This window comes from Pyxicephalus adspersus, chromosome 8 (assembly GCF_032062135.1).
Source record: "Pyxicephalus adspersus chromosome 8, UCB_Pads_2.0, whole genome shotgun sequence".
Taxonomy (NCBI): domain Eukaryota; kingdom Metazoa; phylum Chordata; class Amphibia; order Anura; family Pyxicephalidae; genus Pyxicephalus; species Pyxicephalus adspersus.
Window position 1 is genome coordinate 8289495 of NC_092865.1, and position 19494 is coordinate 8308988.

At 39.4% G+C, this 19494-nt stretch overlaps 1 protein-coding gene across 2 annotated transcripts in view; it reads left to right on the top strand.

Annotated features, from left to right (window-relative positions):
- Positions 1 to 18084, top strand: part of IL23R (interleukin 23 receptor) — a 41196-nt gene extending 23112 nt beyond the window's left edge. For both annotated transcript variants that reach the window (XM_072419439.1, XM_072419440.1), the window contains exons 8-16: positions 400 to 482; positions 1510 to 1720; positions 3098 to 3286; positions 4496 to 4582; positions 5962 to 6120; positions 7034 to 7156; positions 7969 to 8068; positions 13685 to 13775; positions 15010 to 18084. In XM_072419439.1, the coding sequence (XP_072275540.1) occupies positions 400 to 482; positions 1510 to 1720; positions 3098 to 3286; positions 4496 to 4582; positions 5962 to 6120; positions 7034 to 7156; positions 7969 to 8068; positions 13685 to 13775; positions 15010 to 15639 (1673 nt within the window). In that variant the 3' untranslated portion in view covers positions 15640 to 18084. The remainder of the gene's footprint in view (positions 1 to 399; positions 483 to 1509; positions 1721 to 3097; positions 3287 to 4495; positions 4583 to 5961; positions 6121 to 7033; positions 7157 to 7968; positions 8069 to 13684; positions 13776 to 15009) is intronic.
- The last annotated feature ends 1410 nt before the right edge of the window (positions 18085 to 19494 follow it).

Consider the following 19494-nt stretch of genomic DNA (forward strand, 5'->3'; position numbering starts at 1 on the left):
AGAATGTGGCGGCTGCATTAGACTTTATTTTTAAATAAAATTACCTAATCTAATTTGTATGTGTGTGCTGGAGGTGGTGGGGGGTTGCTCTTTTTGCCATAGGTGTGAAGAACCTTGACCAGACACTGTGTACAATATATAAATGTATGGTTTAACATTTACAGTATCCTTCATTAGAAACACCTGAACTTGCTGTGATATATATTGTATTGGTATATTTGTATTCATAATGTATATTTATAAAACCAAGATTTTAAATACACACAAAAATGTAAACATATATAAACACAAAAAAGTAAAGCCAACCCCTCCCTATACAGCAATATTTATGTTATAAATCATATAAAGATATTCATCTTATCATTTTTCTAATCATCATTTTTTCTTTTTTCTGTACAGCTCCTGAGGGCACTCCTAATGTGTGGCGCATTCTGGGGCCAGAATATCCCAATGGGACCCAAGAAGTGACAATTCTAATAAAGGTAGGGACCGGCCTTGTGTTTGGATGTCAGGTTATTGTTTAAAGCAACGTCCCCAATATCTGTGTGGTAATGTAAATTGGAAGAGTGTGTGGCTGGTCTGAAAAATTTTCTTTACTCCGAACCCCAGCTAGATATTGAAACAAAAAAAGAGGTTAGGTGGCTAACAATAAAATTATCCTTTAAAGAGGAAAAAACACTTAATTGGTTGAGAAATCACTTGATAGCAGAGATTTCTTACATAATAGTTTGAAGCCTAAGTAGTTGCTCAAGTGTGAGGAGTGGGGTGTTTCATACCCAACGTGTTTCGCCCATTGGGCTTCCTCAGGGGATCATAAGAAGCAAGCAACACGTAAAATGTTAAATTACGGGAAACAAGCAACAGCCAAAATGTAACATTTAAGCTGTTGCTTGCTTCTCATAATCCCCTGAGGAAGCCCGATGGGCGGAACGCATCGGGTTTGAGACAGCCCTTTCTTCCTCACGCCTGAGCTACTACTTATACTTCATACTATTATGTAGGAAACCTCTGTCTGGCTATCAGTTGGTTTCTCAACTAATTTAGGTGTTTTCCCCCTTTGAAAGATAATTGTACTGTTAATCACCTAATTTATTGAAAAGATGTCATTTCTTGTATTCCTGGTTTTTGTTTATTATCTATAATTACAATATCTAATTGACTGATATAGCGTATGGCCTTAGACAATTATAGGACAGTTACAGGTATAGTGCACATGGCTCAGTCAATCCAGCTATCAGATGATGACAAACACAATATACAACATTTCTTTCCTAGGTGTAGAATCCAATCAGCAAACATTGGCATTGTTCAGATTTATTCTCTGTGAGCTGAATGCCCAATGTTTTTGCTGAATTTGGCACAGACCTGAAGCTGAACAGCAACCATATAAACCAACATAGTTGAAAAGCTTACTTACACATCTTACATTGCATTAAATTTCTATGATTTCTGTGAAAAAATTGGGTCATTTTTGTCTGTTATCACTAATTTCATCCTCTATTATCACAGACAGATCATGATGAATTTCCACATAGAACAATCTCAGGATATAAAGTATTTCACTTGGATAACAAAAACATGAAAACTCTTAGGACTTGTGGTTCAAAGGAGGTACAGTGTGTCACGCTTGTCCCAAAACGGGTCAAGATGATATTTGTCTCTGCCTACAATGCCTATGGGACCTCCCCGGAAAGTTATGTACCCATCCAAGAAGAGTCTGGTAAGAAGCCTTTTTTTAAGTTTTCAATAACTATCAAGTCTTCAATCTTACAACCACAAACAGTTGCCCATGCTGGGAGAATTTTATTAGATATTCAATTTTTTGTACTAGCATGCTTTTAATTCTGAAACCTCACTCCCCCGTACTAACAACTGGGAACCAATCAGTGCTGTCCCTGATCATGTGATCACTGTAATTGCCAATCATGGTGAACTCATACTGGCTAGAGTTCTCTGGTGAACTCATACTGGCTCATACCTCTCCACCCTGCAGATGGCACTGCGCCCCTTTCTCTTTGTGCACTTGCTGTGCATAGGCAAAGAAATGTAGTGTTAGAAATATTACCTATATCTAACACAATGCAAAAGAAGTTAAATATAATTTAAGCTTATCTTTAAAAAAACATGCTTTGATTGTTTGTTTTTTTTGACATTTTGTCTATTTTCTGCAAGTAACAATTTATTTGTTGGATTTTTATTGTGCTACTAAAAAATATTATGTATGAATTATTTAGGTGGTCATATTAACTAATGCATATTGAAACTGGATTTGATTCGACATTCTAAGCATCCATGGTCACTGGTCATACAAGAATGAGTTATAGGGGTTTATTTAAAAACTTTTTGGCTGAGATTCATGCAATTATTTGTTAGAATAACACATTCTAACATTTACTTTTGTGACTGATGTGCTTTTTGATAATTGGCCACTAGGTGGCAGAATAAATTTCAGTTTCAATATGCATTTAAATAAGCACTGCACAGGGATTCGAATGGCTGTGCAATAAAATACAGCTATATTAATGGGACAAAAATTTATAAGTACAGCCTGAAGTGTCTAAAACAACTGCCTTTGGTGGCTTCTACAGCCAATCAGATTCTCTGTTTCTGTGGATTGCTTTTTTGATGCATGTTCTACTAGATTGTAAGCTCTTCGGGGCAGGGTCCTCTCCTCCTGTATCACTGTCTGTATTAGTCTGTCATTTGCAATCCCTATTTAATGTACAACGCTGCGTAATATGTTGGCGCTATATAAATCCTGTTTAATAATAATAATAATAATAATAATGTAAAACACAACAACACACAGCTTTTTGGTCCGTTAAATATAAAATTGAAAGTTTTTGTGTTTTTAAAAAAAATCTGTTTATTTTGCCTTTTGTATGCTGATGAGCAGGGCATTACACAGAATGCAATATTGTGATGTCAATGCACATCTCATATATGTTTCAAAGCGGCACATTATTGCAAATGGGTCTTGATGCTTTTATTGCAAATGATTTTTCAAAGTGCTTCCCTTTTTATTGATTACTTGAAGAATAATGGTATTAATATTACCACTTCGATTAACATTCTCTTATGTATTCTATTTTATTAGACTTACCTCCACCACTTAATCTGACTGCTACACCTGGGCCAATGCAACTTCACTGGCAGAGCCCGCACAGCACAGGGCAGCCATTTCTCTGGTATGTGCTTCAGTGGAATCCTGACACTTGTGATGGGAAACCCAGAAATGTGTCATGGCTGAAACTCCTAAAGGATAGAACACATTTTTCCTTTAATGGTAAGCATTTTTTTTACAAGAATTTCCATTATAGCATTATCTTTAATTAAAAAAATCTACACTAATGAGTTGTGCCACCTAGTGGGGAAATCAAACTATTGCGTTTTCACGTTTTGGTTTCTTTTATTGCAGGCTTAATATTCTAAAGGTTGTTAGGGGTTCATTGAGAAATAAGCAATTTCTTTTCTAAAATCAGTAACCTGACAAAATTGATCTTTTTAAACATCTGTAAGGATGAAATTTTACCCAATGACCACTGATGTAGTTACCATTCTTCCTAGTATAGTGCAATGGGACCCATCTTCTACTAAACACCCTTCTGCCAATGATCAATAAAAAATAACTCTTAAATCTTATCTTCAAAACCTCCATTTTGGATAGTTGAAGGGTTATAGCACCTGTCTGATTTATATTTGCTGGGGTGATACACTCAGCTATTTGACTTTGTTCAGCATGACAGATAGTGAAGGGAAATACAAAACTTTATAGTTGTCACCTGAAACAAGAATAGGGAGAAGCCTTCCGATTTTTTACAGGAGGTGCAGTTTATCTCTACAAGATTGAACTCCAAGCTACTGCAATAATATAATCCTTTGGGATTCAGAACACACACTATTTTGTATTTTTGGTCAGACTTATAAAAGACTTTGTAATTCCATACAGGGGCCACTAGACAAAGTCATCTCCAATGGTTCCATTTGTCTTTAATTTTGTCAGTTTTAGGCTCAGACTTGTGATTGACTTCAGCGTTGTACAACCATGCAACCAAAGAGTGGTTGGGAATCAGTTTGTGCATGTGTTTGCAGTGGGCTTGCATAATGGTTTCTGGAAGCAGCATGTCACTTTTGGACATGTGGTTGTTTTTCCATCTCTGGAGGAAGAAGCACACTGCCAATGCTAATGCAGAGACAACATATCCAAATTCATTGACTTGCAATATGGTTTGCTAAACCTGCATGCTTTGGGGAACAGGTAACCATTCAGCTTTTCTCTTCAAAAGTAAAAGGGGCCAAAGACTTGTGTAATGCTTTTTAGTTCTTGTTTTCACACAATTTCTTGCAACCTTCATGTCACCACCATAGAAAGGAGAGAAGGCTGCTGCTCTCTAAAGGAGATTTCTGTATTAAATATTACTTAGGCCCCCAGACTTAGGTAACAGCTCATTCAGTGACCTGATTGTGTTTGCTTATTGGACTCATTATCTTTCAGGTACAATGTCAGGGGAAGAACATGTGTCAATATTGCTGTATGCAGTTTACAGTTCTGGGGTTAGTCGGCCCAGCATGGTGGAATTCGGTGAGTTTCTTCTCCTTATCCCTATGGTTTTTTTTATCAATCAACCTGAAATTTTCTAAAAGCAATCAGATTCTTCCTGCCATTGTCCATTTTATACAGCACACATGTTATGAGTAGCTCAGATACCTTCCACTTTTTAAAGACCTATTTTTTAATATATTGCTTTACTGTCCTATGCATGCATATAGTGCTCTGCTATCTTTTGTCATATACATTGCTGTAATATTGTGTGCCTCTATATACTGTACCCTATAGTACCACCTGTCTCTTAAATATTGCTATCCAATCTCTTCTGCTTCCATGTACCCTCCTGTAATATATTGTGCCTCCACAAGTCCATATTTAGACATGGCTTTGTATGCATATGTAACATGCACTGTTTCTGTATATTGTGACTTGCATATACTGTACATCCATACTGTGCTCTGATATGATAAACCTCCATACACCCTTCGGTCCTATTCTTTGTCCCATTAGTGACTTTTTTATCCCATGCCTCCAAAGTGTGCTCTGTCTGATCTTGTGCCTGCATTTACTCTTCTTTCATGTCCTGTGTCTCTATATAAATATTCATCATATAATGTGTTTCAATATACCTATTTATCTTGTGGTGTCCTTCTGTAATATGATCTGTTATATGCTGTACCTCCACATAAGGCTATAAGATTTTGTCTTCATGCATCACTGTGAAATAAGCTGTCCCTCCATCCTATCTGTCTAATTCTGTGTCTAGAGCCTCCTCTTATGATGCACTTCCAAGTTATGTACTGTCCAATCCTGTGCCCTCATATACTGTTTTATAATCTGTTTCTCCATATAAAGATCCGTCACATCATCTGCCTCCTTTCAATGATTTGCCATATCCTGTGCCTCCATACGAAGACCCTGTGCCTCTTTTCAATGATCTCTCACATCCTGTGCCTCCATATAAAGATCTCTTATATCCTGTGCCTGTGCCTCCATATGAGGATCCTCCATACCTCTGCCTCATTCCAATGATCTCTCACATCCTGTGCCTCCATATATTGTTCCATATCCATTGCCTCCATATGGGGACCCCCCATACCTCTGCCTCATTGCAATGATTTCTCACATCCTGTGCCTCCAAATAAAAATCTGTTATATCCTGTGCCTCCATATATTGTTCTCTATCCAGTGTCTCCATATGATGATCCTCCATACCTCTGCTTCATTCCAATGATCTCTCACATCCTGTGCCTCCATATATTGTTCCATATCCATTGCCTCCATATGGGGACCCCCCATACCTCTGTCTCATTCCAATAATCTCTCACATTCTGTGCCTCCATATAGCCCTTTATAACTCCATACTAAACTATAACAGTGTATTTTAAAATCACCATTTATTTCTCATGCAGAACCTCTAAGTGGACCGGATTCTATAACGGCAGGGAAGGTCTCACTGAATGCACTACTAATACAGTGGTCCGAAGTTCCCACGTGTAAGCGGCGAGGATTTATCACTACATACACACTGTATGTGACAGAACAGTCAAGCGGTGTGCTGTACAAATTTAGTAAGTGACATATCACTGAACAAATATTCGCACAATAACTCAATTGCACTTTTTAAAGTAGTAGAGTATTTTCCCAACCCAAAATTTATAGTATATATATATATATATATATATATATATATATATATATATATCATCCGTGACAAGACATTGCAGGCTATGCTATGAATTGGAAGTGATATAGAGAGTTGTGTGCATTCTGTAAAACATTGATTTTTTTGCAGTAAATTATTAATTTTCTGTGCTATTTGTGCAATCTGTAAAATGTCCACAAGATGGCAGTGTGTATTGAAAGCATAGCAATCATTCTGTATCTGTGTCCCCTACAACCATGATGAATGTCAGTGCAGAGGTCACAGTGTCATTCAGATCAGGTCATTTCCCAAGGGAGCCTACATACTCATCATCCCACAACAGTAAAGAAGGACATACACACCCTATAGTCCAAGTCTGTCCAGAAGCCAATATCCTATTTACTATTATTATTATTATTATCATTAATAAACAGGATTTATATAGCGCCAACATATTATGCAGCGCTGTACAATAAATAGGGATTGCAAATGACAGACAGATACAGACAGTGACACAGGAGGAGGATAGGACCCTCTCCCGAAGAGCTTACAATCTATCAGTATTTAGCTGAGTTTTTCTGGGTAGATAATGCAAATTTTATTTGCAGCCAGTGATATTGAATTGCATATCAGCCTACAAATATACTTGCATTGTCACATGCTGGGTTTTTATTCTCATGCTAGAAAAACACATACTGATTTATTATCACTACATTTTACTAGAATTTCGTTTAAGAATTGTATTTTAAATTTAACATGTTAAAGAATTGTTCAAATTGATGTTAAAGAATTTTGTTTAAAAAAATGATCTGTTTCCTGTTTCTTTTGTGGAATGATAGATTCAGATACAAGACACTTTATATTCAATGAGTATAAACGGGATCAGTCTTATTTGGTTTGCATATCGGCATCAACCAAGGCTGGCGAGGGACCTTCTGACTCCTGCGCTTTCATTGAACCAGGTAAGGCCAATGGTAATTATTTTAAGGAGTTTGGTGAACTTTGCCAAGCCAAAAACATTGGTTCCCAGGGTTCTTATTGTGAGTTGATCTCTATGTTGCTTCTGTGGCCCCTAAATTAGGATCAAAGTTTTCCTGCAGCCTTGAGAAAATAGCAATATTTGCACTGAAAATTATAGATTTCTTGCTGATTGAATACAAACATTATTGCCATGTCTCAAAGGCTTAATAAAACATCATATAGTCAAAAAAAAAAAAAAAAAAAACAACAACACACGGGGCCAAGGAGCAACTTTAAACAGATGTTTCTGGATGTCATATAGAAGAAATGATTTCACATACAATCCAATTATATTATGCACAAAATCCCTGAATCCCTGTGCAGGACTGATTTAGGGACCCTGTAGCCTGAAGAGTGTCTGGGACCCTCATGCAATGGCATACTATGTCCATTCCTGACCTCCTCAACAACACGAAATTCAAAAAGCCACAATGTCTGTGGCTACAAATCATGCTGCATCCAGGATGTCTTTAATTTTAGCCACCCTATTGTACAAACATATCACATCCATGACATGCAGTGACATTGCAGCTGCTTTGCTGCCCTCTAGTGTTCAGTCAAAAATAGTGAAAACCACCAACAGCCTCTACACAGAGTAACCATACAAACTTTCGCAAAGTAAGAACACATTTAATAAATTATATATTTCTCCTGTATGATTATGTTTTTGCATCTCTCTAGTAATTCATAATGTTACAACTGTGACTTTACATCTCTTTCATGCTAGACCTTAACACAATGTTCTTATCCTTAGAAAACAGTTTGCAGAACTATTTTGGACCTCTGCTGGGTGCATGTTTTGGTGGCATCACATTGACCACACTCATTTTGGCTTTATCAGTGATCAGGAAAAGGTAGGAATAGCAATTTTTTTTTTTTATGGTAGTTTTTAAGTGGACCTGTCCCATAAACATGTACAGCCTATAACTAAATGTGTCCAGCTGGACAAAATGATTGAGACTGAGAGCAATCAACATACCTGCTTACCAAGCTACTCATAACCTGCAATGGGAAGGAATTCTCCAGCCTGGATTACATTGTCCTGACTGGCTCTGGGTGATCACATGACATTTAGTGTAATACCATTGTCCAGTGATAGGAAATTTAGAATGTTTGCTGTTGTCACTGCAACAGGGGATGAGGGTAAAATCTTCCATTGGGGACATCCCAATAGATGGAATGTATAGAAAATATCCAATCCCACCAGACAGAGACAACATATAAAAACAGGACATGTAATGACTCTCTATCCAAAATGATAAAATAAGTTGAGGTTGCCTTTTAAGTGGACCTGTTGTTAAATTTCACGCTTCTGCATGAATCAAAAGGACACATGGCAGCAACGAATATGCCAAAACAGCCTAGATCTTGGGATTCAAGAGGCACTGTGGGCAATTCATGTGATTAGAGACCTCAATCACAAAGTGATAGTCTGGTGGATGTGCAGTGAGATAAGTGAACAAACAAGCACATTCACTGTGCAACAGTACTAAGCAGGAACAGGACTCTGATATGTAACGAGTTAATATGACTGCCTCACTTTACTTATATATTTATAAAATCTGAAATGGAAACAATTCCTCGGGGTAACTTTATGAGACCAAAAGGCAAAACAAATTGAAGTTGGACTTTTTATGCAGTGGATGGACAGTTAGCAATTTGTCCAGCAGAGGGCAGGCTGGCACCATTCTGCAGCAGCAGCACCAAGCAAGCAGAAATTGCAGATTCGTAGAAAACAGTCTATGGTTTGACTTGAGGTTTTATAAAGACGTCAGAAGAAAGTACAGAACGTGGGAAGAACATTAACTCATCAAAGAGACCCATTCCTCCCCTAGGTGAAATCCAGAAAACCTATCATTTGTGCAATGATGCATAAATATTTTAGAAGGCAGGCTTCCATGGCCAGCACTGATGATGGCCAACAAACATCACTATCCAGTCTATAGTTCTGTAATGATTTGCTACATCTGCTCTATAAACCAATGGTTCTGGATGCACAGGAGGTCTGCGGGTATAAAGGAATAATATGCATGGTGGCACCCACTATGACAAAATAAATGCATGCAGACCCCTAATGATTTGTTCTGGTGTGCACTGTCAGAGACAATGTTTTCGCAGGCAGCTTCAAGAAACACAATTAGGGCCATAACTAGTGATTTAGACTAAGGAAGCCCTTTTAAAACAGTCCCTGAAAATTTAGGGGAATCTGGTCACTCCAAAAGCCAGGGCTGGACAGATGGACTGTAAGCAAGTCTTCTTACAAAGTCAATATTATGCCACACTTTTGATGTTTGCCCTCTTGGAGGAATGAATGGTAAATTGATACATTTACTACATCCATTACTTGTGGATGTGCCAAATTCTTGATCTCCCCTCTGAACGCTGTGGTTCCGTCCATTGCTCCTACGCCACTTTAGGGCACCGTAATGACGTAGGGGCTGGTGGAAGGAACCACAGCAGTCTGTAGGGGAGGACCAATCATATGACTCACCCAATGGTAGTGGATGTGGAATATTTTTTAGCAAGCCGAGTTTTTAAAACGTACCAAAATCAGGGACTATTGTTTTGTTAATTCAATGACAGACCCTTTAAAGATCAAATTGGACTCTTCAAATGTAAGATCATTCTATAAACCAATGTAAAAGAAACAGCAGGATCCCTATTTGTAGATGGGGATCCAAACTCCATCATTTAAAGCTTGTTGGGTTCCCTGTGTATATGGGGGTGAGGTGTGGGTGTCACCCAAAGCCATGAATATGAGGAACAACATGTAGATTTATTGGCCAGTAGCCACCAATTGTGCATTTTAGTGTTGACACCAAACTTGCCAACATTAGTAAGTGTTGCAGCCATATCCACTCACCCTGAAATCTAGGGTGTCACCTTGTTTGTTTTAGCCCTATCACCCTGCCTGATGTAAAAATGTCCCTTGATTCTTCTCATTGACCTGACTCTGCCCGCTATTCTTGTTGGGTGTCCCATGTTTTGGAAGATAGTTCTCATCACATCATATGCATAAAATGCAGACAATGGAAATTTTGTGGTTTTGGTGACTCTAAAGCTTTGACAACATTTACAGTCATGAGAAAAAGAAAAGTGAAAAGTGCACCTTCTTGCAGTTCCAAGGTTTTGAGTACCAGGGCGTAATAAAAAATCATCAATTCTGTAAATACAACCTCAGATGAACAACAACCCATTGACATATTGGCCCTGATTTATGAAAGCTCTCCAAGGCTGGAGAGAATACACTTTCAGAAGTGAAGCTGGGTGATCCAGCAAACCTGGAATGGATCTGGTCCAGGATTCAAAACTTTTGCTAGCAAATCATTTTTAAAAACCCATTCCATTTTTTCTGGATCACCCAGATCCACTTTTGAAAGTGTATTCCCTCCAGCCTTGGGGAGCTTTCATAAATCAGGCCCATTGTCTTATTAGATGATGATAACGTATCATTATTTATTTAACAAAAACTAGGTCAAAATGCACAAGCAGTGTGTGAAATATTAAGTAAATCTCTACCACTTGCATAGGAGGGTAAGTAGCAGTCAGGTACTGCTAATTAAATGGAGGAGCCTGCAATGCAAGGATCTCCCTGCACCCACTCCAATTATTGTGATATTCCTGCACCTCTCTAGCTGCCTACTGAATATCTCCCTTCCATTCATTGGGGGAAACTTTAACATGAAAGTGCAGTCTTACCTCTTTCAGTATGGCTATCTCTATATAGTGTCACATTGCAGAATAAGACAGTATTTGGGGGAAAAGATCAGCTGCAGGGAGTCCACGGGCAACACTGGTCAGGACCATTTTGGTGTCCCTACCAGGAACACATATACACCATATACATTGCAATCCCCTATCCCACTCTTATCTAGCCCTCTACTACATCCCTGTGTACCTGACGAGGGTAATTGCTCTGGCCAATCTGGTCCCAGTGATCCTGATTTTGATGATAGGAAGTGCTGGGACCAGGAAGAGATGAGTGCTGGTAGAAGGAGGTCAGGAACTAAGCCAAGGTCGGTAGCATGTTGGTAGACAAGATACAGAAATCAGATCAGAAACAGGTCAGGTCACAGGCAGAAAGGGACAGGGAGGAGACAGGGGAGGTGCAGGAACAAGCCATGGTTGTCAACAGTAATACATAAAGGAAGGGTAATCCAAAGTGCAAAGTCAGGGTGCAATCCGGGTCACCATACGTAATCCAAAACATAGGTCAGGTTAGGATACTACAGAGCTGAAAACCAGTTATTAAGGCAGCAGGAATGAGACTAAGTTTAAATAGGCTACCTTGTGCTGGTTAGATGCACATGTGCACGCCTGAACCATCATGCATGCCAGTTAGGTGCACATGTGCATGCCCAAACCATTAAGTATGCCAGTTAGGTACACATGTGTACGATGGCTCAGGGGTTAGCACTCCGGCCTGTGCAGCTCTAGGTCCCAGCCAGGACATTATCTGCATGGGGATTGCAGCTTCTCCCCGTGTTTGTGTGGGTTTCCTCCCACATCCCAAAAAACATGCAGTGGGGTTAATTGACTTCTCCTTAAAAAAACTGACCTTAGACTACATATATACCTATGGTAGGGACATTAGATTGTGAGCTCTTTTGAGGAACAGTTAGTGACACGACTATGGACTTTGTACAGCGCTGTGTAATATGATGGCGCTATATAAATACTGTGTAATAATAATAAGGCCAGAGCCATCAGACATGCCAGCTATGTGCACGTCTGAACCATCATGCATCATTACAGCCTGTGTCACCTGTAGTCCTTCCAAGCATGTACACTACATTACCTGCAGAGTATAATAAACTGAGCATTCTTATGCCTGGAGGTAGCTTTCATACTGGTGACCATTTCTTTGTACTCAGCTCACTTTTTGGGCACACTTAAATTTTTTGTTACAATGTGCTGTGGAGCAGGGGAACAACACATCATACAGTCATTTCTAGACATGACCTTCAGCCTCATGAAGTTATGTTCCATACAGCTCGACCCCAGGACCACCTACTCCAAATTAAGGAATCAGCGGAGATTTCCTGCGCCAAATATATTTTATTTGTTTAATGGCTGGCACAAGCCAAACCACAGCTTTACCAAAAGCAATAAAATGCAATTCCTCAGAATTTGTTCACCCACAGCATTTTCACACTTCTAGCTATTTCCTGGGCAAGTCAGTTAAATTTGGTGCTTATAAAATTGTATTGGTAATGCTGAAACTCTTGTTATCTCTCATCAATTCACTTTTTTTTTTATTTATTTTTTACATTTAAGATTTATTATCTGCACCACAAACTATTTCAAAGTACATTTTTCATAAGAATCCCAAATGTAAAAAGTTTGCAGGTTGCTTTACCCCTGGTAAATCGCCCAATGTTACATGTAAATGTTTTTATAGCCCAAACATTTTATTTTCTTACCTGTGGATAGAGCCAAGAAAGGGTTGGAACCCTCATCTGGATCTCATTGGTGTCCCAATGACTATGGATAAACTTTATTTTTGTTTTTCCCATTGACTTCAATCTACGTCTTGAATATGGAAAACATTGCCTAGTTGTGACCAGATGGGTCTTTTATTGCAGAAGATACAGGTAATGTCCCTTCTGCAATAAAATATCCTTACTTGCCTGATCACAACTTTTTAAATTACACACACCTGTTCTTGGCTCCTTCCTCGGGGCGGCCACCTTCAAACAGTTTTCTGAAATGATGAAACTTTATATTTATATTGGGAGGCATGGTGGCTCAGTGGTTAGCACTCTGGCCTTTGCAGTGCTGGGTCCCAGGTTCAAATCTTGGCCAGGACACTATCTGCATGGAGTTTGCAGGTCCTCCCATGTTTGTGTGGGTTTCCTCCCACATTCCAAAAACATGCAGTTAGGTTAATTGGCTTCCCCCAAAATTGGCCTTAGACTGTAATAATGACATATGGCTATGGTAGGGACATTGTGGAACTTTGAGGAACAGCTAGTGTCATGACTATGGACTTTGTACAGCACTGTGTAATATGTTGGTGCTATAAAATACTTTGTAATATTAATACTTCCTGGCAGCCAGAGAAAATACAAGGATACTCAGCATCATACACTAAGCTATGCATGTACAACAGCTTCCAAAAAAGTCAGGTAAGTATGTGTTACTGCAGATTCTGCAATAAAAAAAATCTCCTGTATAGTTTAACTCAAACATTCCGATTTTTCACCTTAATGTTTGCAAATCCCCAATGACTAAAAATACAAAACACAAAAAAAATGACAACAATGAAATCTCGAAATGTGTGTTCATTGAAAATACATTTATTGCCCTTTTAAAATTGGTGAATGTTCACTGGTAGTGAATCAATCTCTGAATTGTAAAACACATGCACCTGTAAGATTCACCTGCTGTGTTTGAATGGAATGAGGCTTTGGTGTTTCTTGGTGAATATCACAAACCTTTAACATGTCACTTGGTATTCTCTCTTTTAGAATAAAAGCTGCACTAAAGTTCTGGTTACCTAAATATCTATGTGAAGAATATCCTAATGTTAAGAACAGTGTGGTTGTGAAGTCCCTACAGGTAAGTGCGCTTTATTCAATTGCTTTAACCTTCTTTATTTGGTATGTACAAAACTGCCAGAAATTGTATATCCTGATGTGTGATATCTGACTACTTAGTGTGCTGACAATGCTGCCTATGCTGCAAAGAAATTCCTATGTAGAGTTGTCAGCCCTGCCAAATGCTCCCCTGTAAACTACAGAGCACCTCAACTTTCCTTATTTTCATATAATGAGGTCTGTAGTCCAGCAGGAAATATTTAAAACTGCTTGTGATTTCAGAGCAGCAAAAAGTCAGGTATTTGTCTGTTTATGCAGAGAGGTATCAAATGGAGAAACATGCATGTCATTAAACAAAAGTTAAGAAAAAAAAAAAAAACACATTTACATTTGTTTTATGTCTAATGAAACTTTCCTTGCTCCCTTCAGAATGCCTTCATTTGTAGCCACCCCATTGTGCTGTGGAGAGCTTAGGCTGTGTACATGCGTGCAATAATTGTCAATGGAAAGGATCTTTAACGATCCTTTCCAGCGACTAGGGACTGCACGATGCATGAATGAGCGCTGTATGTACAGCACTGTTCTGCTCTATGGAGAGGGGAGAATGACGGAGCGGCACCCTGCTGCACTCTCTCCCCCTTTGCTTCCATTAAGATCGTTCATCATCTATTGTCGGTGGACTTGCCAGGACGGCCGTTCGGACGATGGATGACAGGCACTGTACACACGCCATATTCTCGTCCGATATCGGCCCCTAGCTGATTATCGTACGAAAACCATTGGACGTGTGTACGTAGCCTTAGACTACAAGTGTAACTTCCCTGATCCATGACACACAATGAAAGGAATCACGGGACAAGGAGGTTTCCTATAAGATATTGCAGCTATTCTGCTGCCCTCTAGTGTTCAGACACCAGTGTTTTGCAATCAGGGATCCTTGGCACCCTACAGTTCCTTCAAAGGTTCTTAAGGGTTCCTTGAGCTATGACAAATTTGTCCCTCTCAGGTTAGTTACCAATGATCTTTTTGGCTATCTGTAAGAGTGACATTCTTCCCCCTGGCCGGCAATGTAAGAGGAATTCTTCCCACTGACCACCACACTAATATACTGTGAGCTGTGGATATAGTAATTATAGCTGAGCGACCCTAACACTTGAATGTTGAACAGTTGAAGGAAGAAGTTTTTAGAAACTCATTATGAAATCCATATCACACTTGTCACACTCTGAAATAATATTTATTATATATTTGTGCAGGAGAAGCCTGAGGACTCTGGATTGCTTCTCAACCCATCATACAGTGACCCTGAAATCACAGATGTACAGGAAGCCATACAGCCTAAATACGCCCCTGTAAACAGGGGGGCACCCGAGGCTCGCCAGCTTTTTATGACCACAACAGAATATAGACTGGAACACGTGGCCGAAGCCGACCCACTAATGACCACAACAGATAACGATCTGGTGGAGACCATGGTTGAGGTTGGCCCATCTCTTCAGACCACAACAGATGACATAGAGCACATGTCTGGCTATCGGCCACAGATCACCCAATCGAACCTCCAGAGCCAGGACCCCTACTGCAGCCCTTCCCAATTGTTAGACATTCACAGAGAATCTCTAAGACTGGAAGTCCCAATTGATAGACCAGATAGGAACAACGCCTTCCACATGGACTTCAGTTTGTTCCAAAGGATGAACCTGCTAGTAGAAAATGATAGATTATTGGAGGATGGAGCTGCTTCCTTGCAGGGTCAGAAGTGCAGCGAAATCACAGAAATGGCGGATATTCTCGGTGGTCAACCAATCTGCAATTTACAGCTGGATAGGGGGGAAATACAAGATACAAATCCGTATTTTCCGCAAATGTTTGCAAGAGGACCTTGATATCTGTGATGTGGGGTTCTCATTGGACAGTTTTAGGGAGACTTTAAAGGTGGAGGAGCTATGGAGACTGCCAATGCCGACTTCTTTCAAATGCTCATTTTTTGGCTTCCATGCTGATCCTTTTGCTTCATTACTTTGCAAATTTAGAATTTTTATCTCATTTTGAAATTAGGAGATTTCAGTCAACAGAGATGATAACTTATTCCCAACAAAATATATAATTTTAATGGGGGAGGGTTAGAACCTTTTTCAGGTTTTTACCTTCATCTGGAGCATTCAGTCTGGATCTCAATGATCCTCCAATGGTTTATCAGTAAGCCCTGATGAAGGGAAACCTTTAAACCCCAATAAAGTGCTGGGTCTTTTATGATACAAAAGTCTGAATAAAATTGCTTTTAGACTTTTAGTATTCTGCTTTTGCTACTCCTTGCATACCAAGTCCCTACTCAAGGTTTTTACCCCAGATATCAAATTTCACGTAATTTCCTGTCCTTCTGACAATATTTTACCAGACAGGAAGTGAGGGGAACTCAACAGTAACACAGAATTCACTTGTTTTACCCTGGCAGATTATTATTTCTGTCTGTGTTAATGTTGCAGATTCCCCTCACTTTTTATTTGGTGAAACCATTGTCAGCAAGACAAGAAACCACAAAACACGACCAGTATTCCAAACCCTTCCCACTATGGCGAGAAATAAAAATTGGCTTGATATGCACTAACGGAGTCTATATATAAATGTTTTCATCCAAGATTCACCCAGCTTTTGCCTAAGACATTTACATTTTTCACTTAATGTATTAACCTCCCTAGCGGTAATCCCGAGTGTGGCTTGAATTGAATTATCCCTACCAAAATCAGTAACCCCGAGGCACACTCGGGTAGACTTGCCAGGGATTTCTCAAGTCTTACCTGGTCCCCACGTGCCTGCGTCATACTCCAGCGATGCCCGACATCTACTTCCCCTGGATATTGTGCCCGGCATCTGCAGGTGACGTAGATGCCTGCCGGTCAGGCAGTGTGAGCGTGCGGCTAAAGGACAGGACCAGGCGGGAAATTTAAAAAAATAAGTAGTTTTAAATGTACCTTTTAGACATTAAAAATACTTACTATTTAGACCGCCATCGATTAATCGTGAGTAATTGTTGAATTACATTTTTTTTAATCCAGTGGAGTAAATTGTTTGAACTCTGGATAAGCTCTGGGTGAGTTGTCAGTAAATCATTTATAAATTGACCTCTAAATGGTTATTTTGGGAGGTTTTTGGGTGGAGGTTACATTGATCTTTAATGGCTCCTAAGGTTTTACATATTTTTTTTTCCATTCTGGATCTGTTTTGTCTGTCCAACTGTAACCTGATGCTAAAATTGGTTTCGCCAAAATGATTTCTCTCATCCTGAGCCTAACAAATCACAATTTCAGGAGGTCGGGGTTGGCAGCTTTCATGTATTTTTCTGTACATGTTTTCTTTAAATGAAACACAAAATGCAGCATTAATTAGGGTGTACCAAGGAGTGTCCATCCAATTTTCAGTTTGTGTGGGTCTGTGGATTAATGTACAATTTTATTAAGTGATAACTCATCCTCTAGATAAAACATGAACTAGATTCTTCATCAGCTTAGAAAAAAATGAGGGGGGCACAACTTTTATTATTTTCACCTGCCCAGAAATAGACTTCAATTGAACCTTTTGCTTTGTTTTCTTTGCCTGGGTTCACATTAATATGATTCTGTCACTGCAGGGCGAAGAACACCCAATAACACCCAGAGCACCCAAGGTCAAGAACATCCATTAAAAGGTTGCATGCTTACCATACTGGTGACCTTTGTGTTGCAAATGCAGCTGCTTTACTTCTTCCCATTCTAAGATATTGTTCAACATTTTAGGTGGGTTGAGTACCTGTTACCCCTGCAGGATGCCATGGTTTCTCTCTTGGGTTCATACATCCAGTAGTGGAAGTACCACATTGTGCAAGTATTTTTTACTTTTGGAAGTATAGAATACCGGCTGGGAAAGTATAATGTTTTTTTGGTTCATTTTAAGCCAAGATGTGCCCATCATTTGGAATGGGATATGGAATGTTTTAATCTCCTGTTCATTTTATGATTATGTATGTGTCTCTATTTGGGAGATTTTTTATTGCTCAGTAGCACCGCTAATCCTTACACTTTTCCTTACAGTTTTGGTAAAAGTCAAGCTTTAAGTGGTAAATAGAAGAGGGGAGAGAGTGCATTCCCCATTGTACAATGTGTGCTATCTGATTATTAATACTACTATTCAAGTCTGTTCTAGAAAGTAGCTTGCCATGGAATACTCATATACTTGCATAGAGCTGGTGATTGTGAGTGGTAACTTTTAAAATGTAACAATACATTAACACAATGAAAGCAACTCTGTCACTAAAATCAAATGTTGATGATAATAAATATCTACCTCTTCCACTACCAACTTTTTATTAATATTATTAATAAACGGTATTTATACAGTACCAGCATATTACGTAGCACTGTACATTAAATAGGTGTTGCAAATGACAGACAGATACAGACAGTGACTGGAGAAGGAGAGGACCCTGGCTAGAAAAGCTCTAAGAGATGGCAAAAGCAGAACACAATAGGGGGGGCATATGGAATGGTGGGTAAGTAGTGAGGGTTTTAGGAGACAGAAGAAGCCGGGTAGGCAAGTTTGAAAAGATGGGTTTTGAGTGCTCTTTCAAATGTGCAGAAAGTAGGAGCAAGCCGAATAGGACGAGGAAGACCATTCCAGATAGTCGGGGCAGTTCTAGAAAAATCTTGGAGCCGTGCGTGTGATGAGGTTATGAGTGAGGAAGTCATAAGTAGGTCATTGGAGGAGCAAAGAGAACGGCTAGGGGGGTATTTTTCTATCAGGTCACAAATGTAAGTAGGACACAAACTGTGGAGGGATTTGAAGGTAAAGCACAGGAGATGAATTTAATTCTCAAGTGAAATGGAAGCCAATGAAGAGAACTACAAAGAGAGGCAGCAGAAGAGGAGCGGAGGGAAGGATGGATGAGTCTGGCTGCAGCATTCATAATAGATTGTAGAGGAGAGAGTCCGGTTAGTGGAATACCAGAGAGAAGGAGGTTACAGTAGTCCAGACGAGAGATGATAAGAGTGTGTTTACAAGGAGTTTGGTCATCTCTGGGGACAGGTAGGGGCGAATTTTGGGGATGTTGTGAAAGTGACAGGAATTGGTTGGACATAGCTGTATTCAAGCAAACCCATTAAAATAAATCTTTATAGAAGATGAAATTCCTTGTGTCCTCTGCTGCGCCTAGTATTTCCTACCACCAACCTCTATGTCACTACAGGATATTGTGGGATCGCTCGTAGCAACGGGGGGTCAGAATGTAGCAGTGAACAGACAGTAGGTTTGAAAATACAGTTTAGAGCAGGCTCCGGCCTGATTGTTTATTAACACAAATATGAATGGCTCGGCTGAGCAACCATATACATTCACTTTGATAGTCCCTGTCTGACTAACAGCAAAGTACAGCAGTTTTCAGGAAACAATACGCGGCAGTCATTATGTAAAAACAAAGAAACATGTTCCACTCACATGAAATGCCTGGTTGTACATGGCAGGGCTCTATACCCATTGAGCTCCTCCAGCTTCTTGCTGGCTTGCTAAATAGTACACCTGTGAACCTTAGACACAGGTGAAAACCCAGGACGTGAATCCATTGGCCAGAGAAACCCATCCTTCCTTTTTTCCAGGTCCCTTAAACAGGCTTTCACAAAGCCCTTTATAAAAAATGCCTTAGTCTGAGTGCTACATATACCCCATACAACACCTGCAAGACCCTGTCACAATATATATATATATATATATAT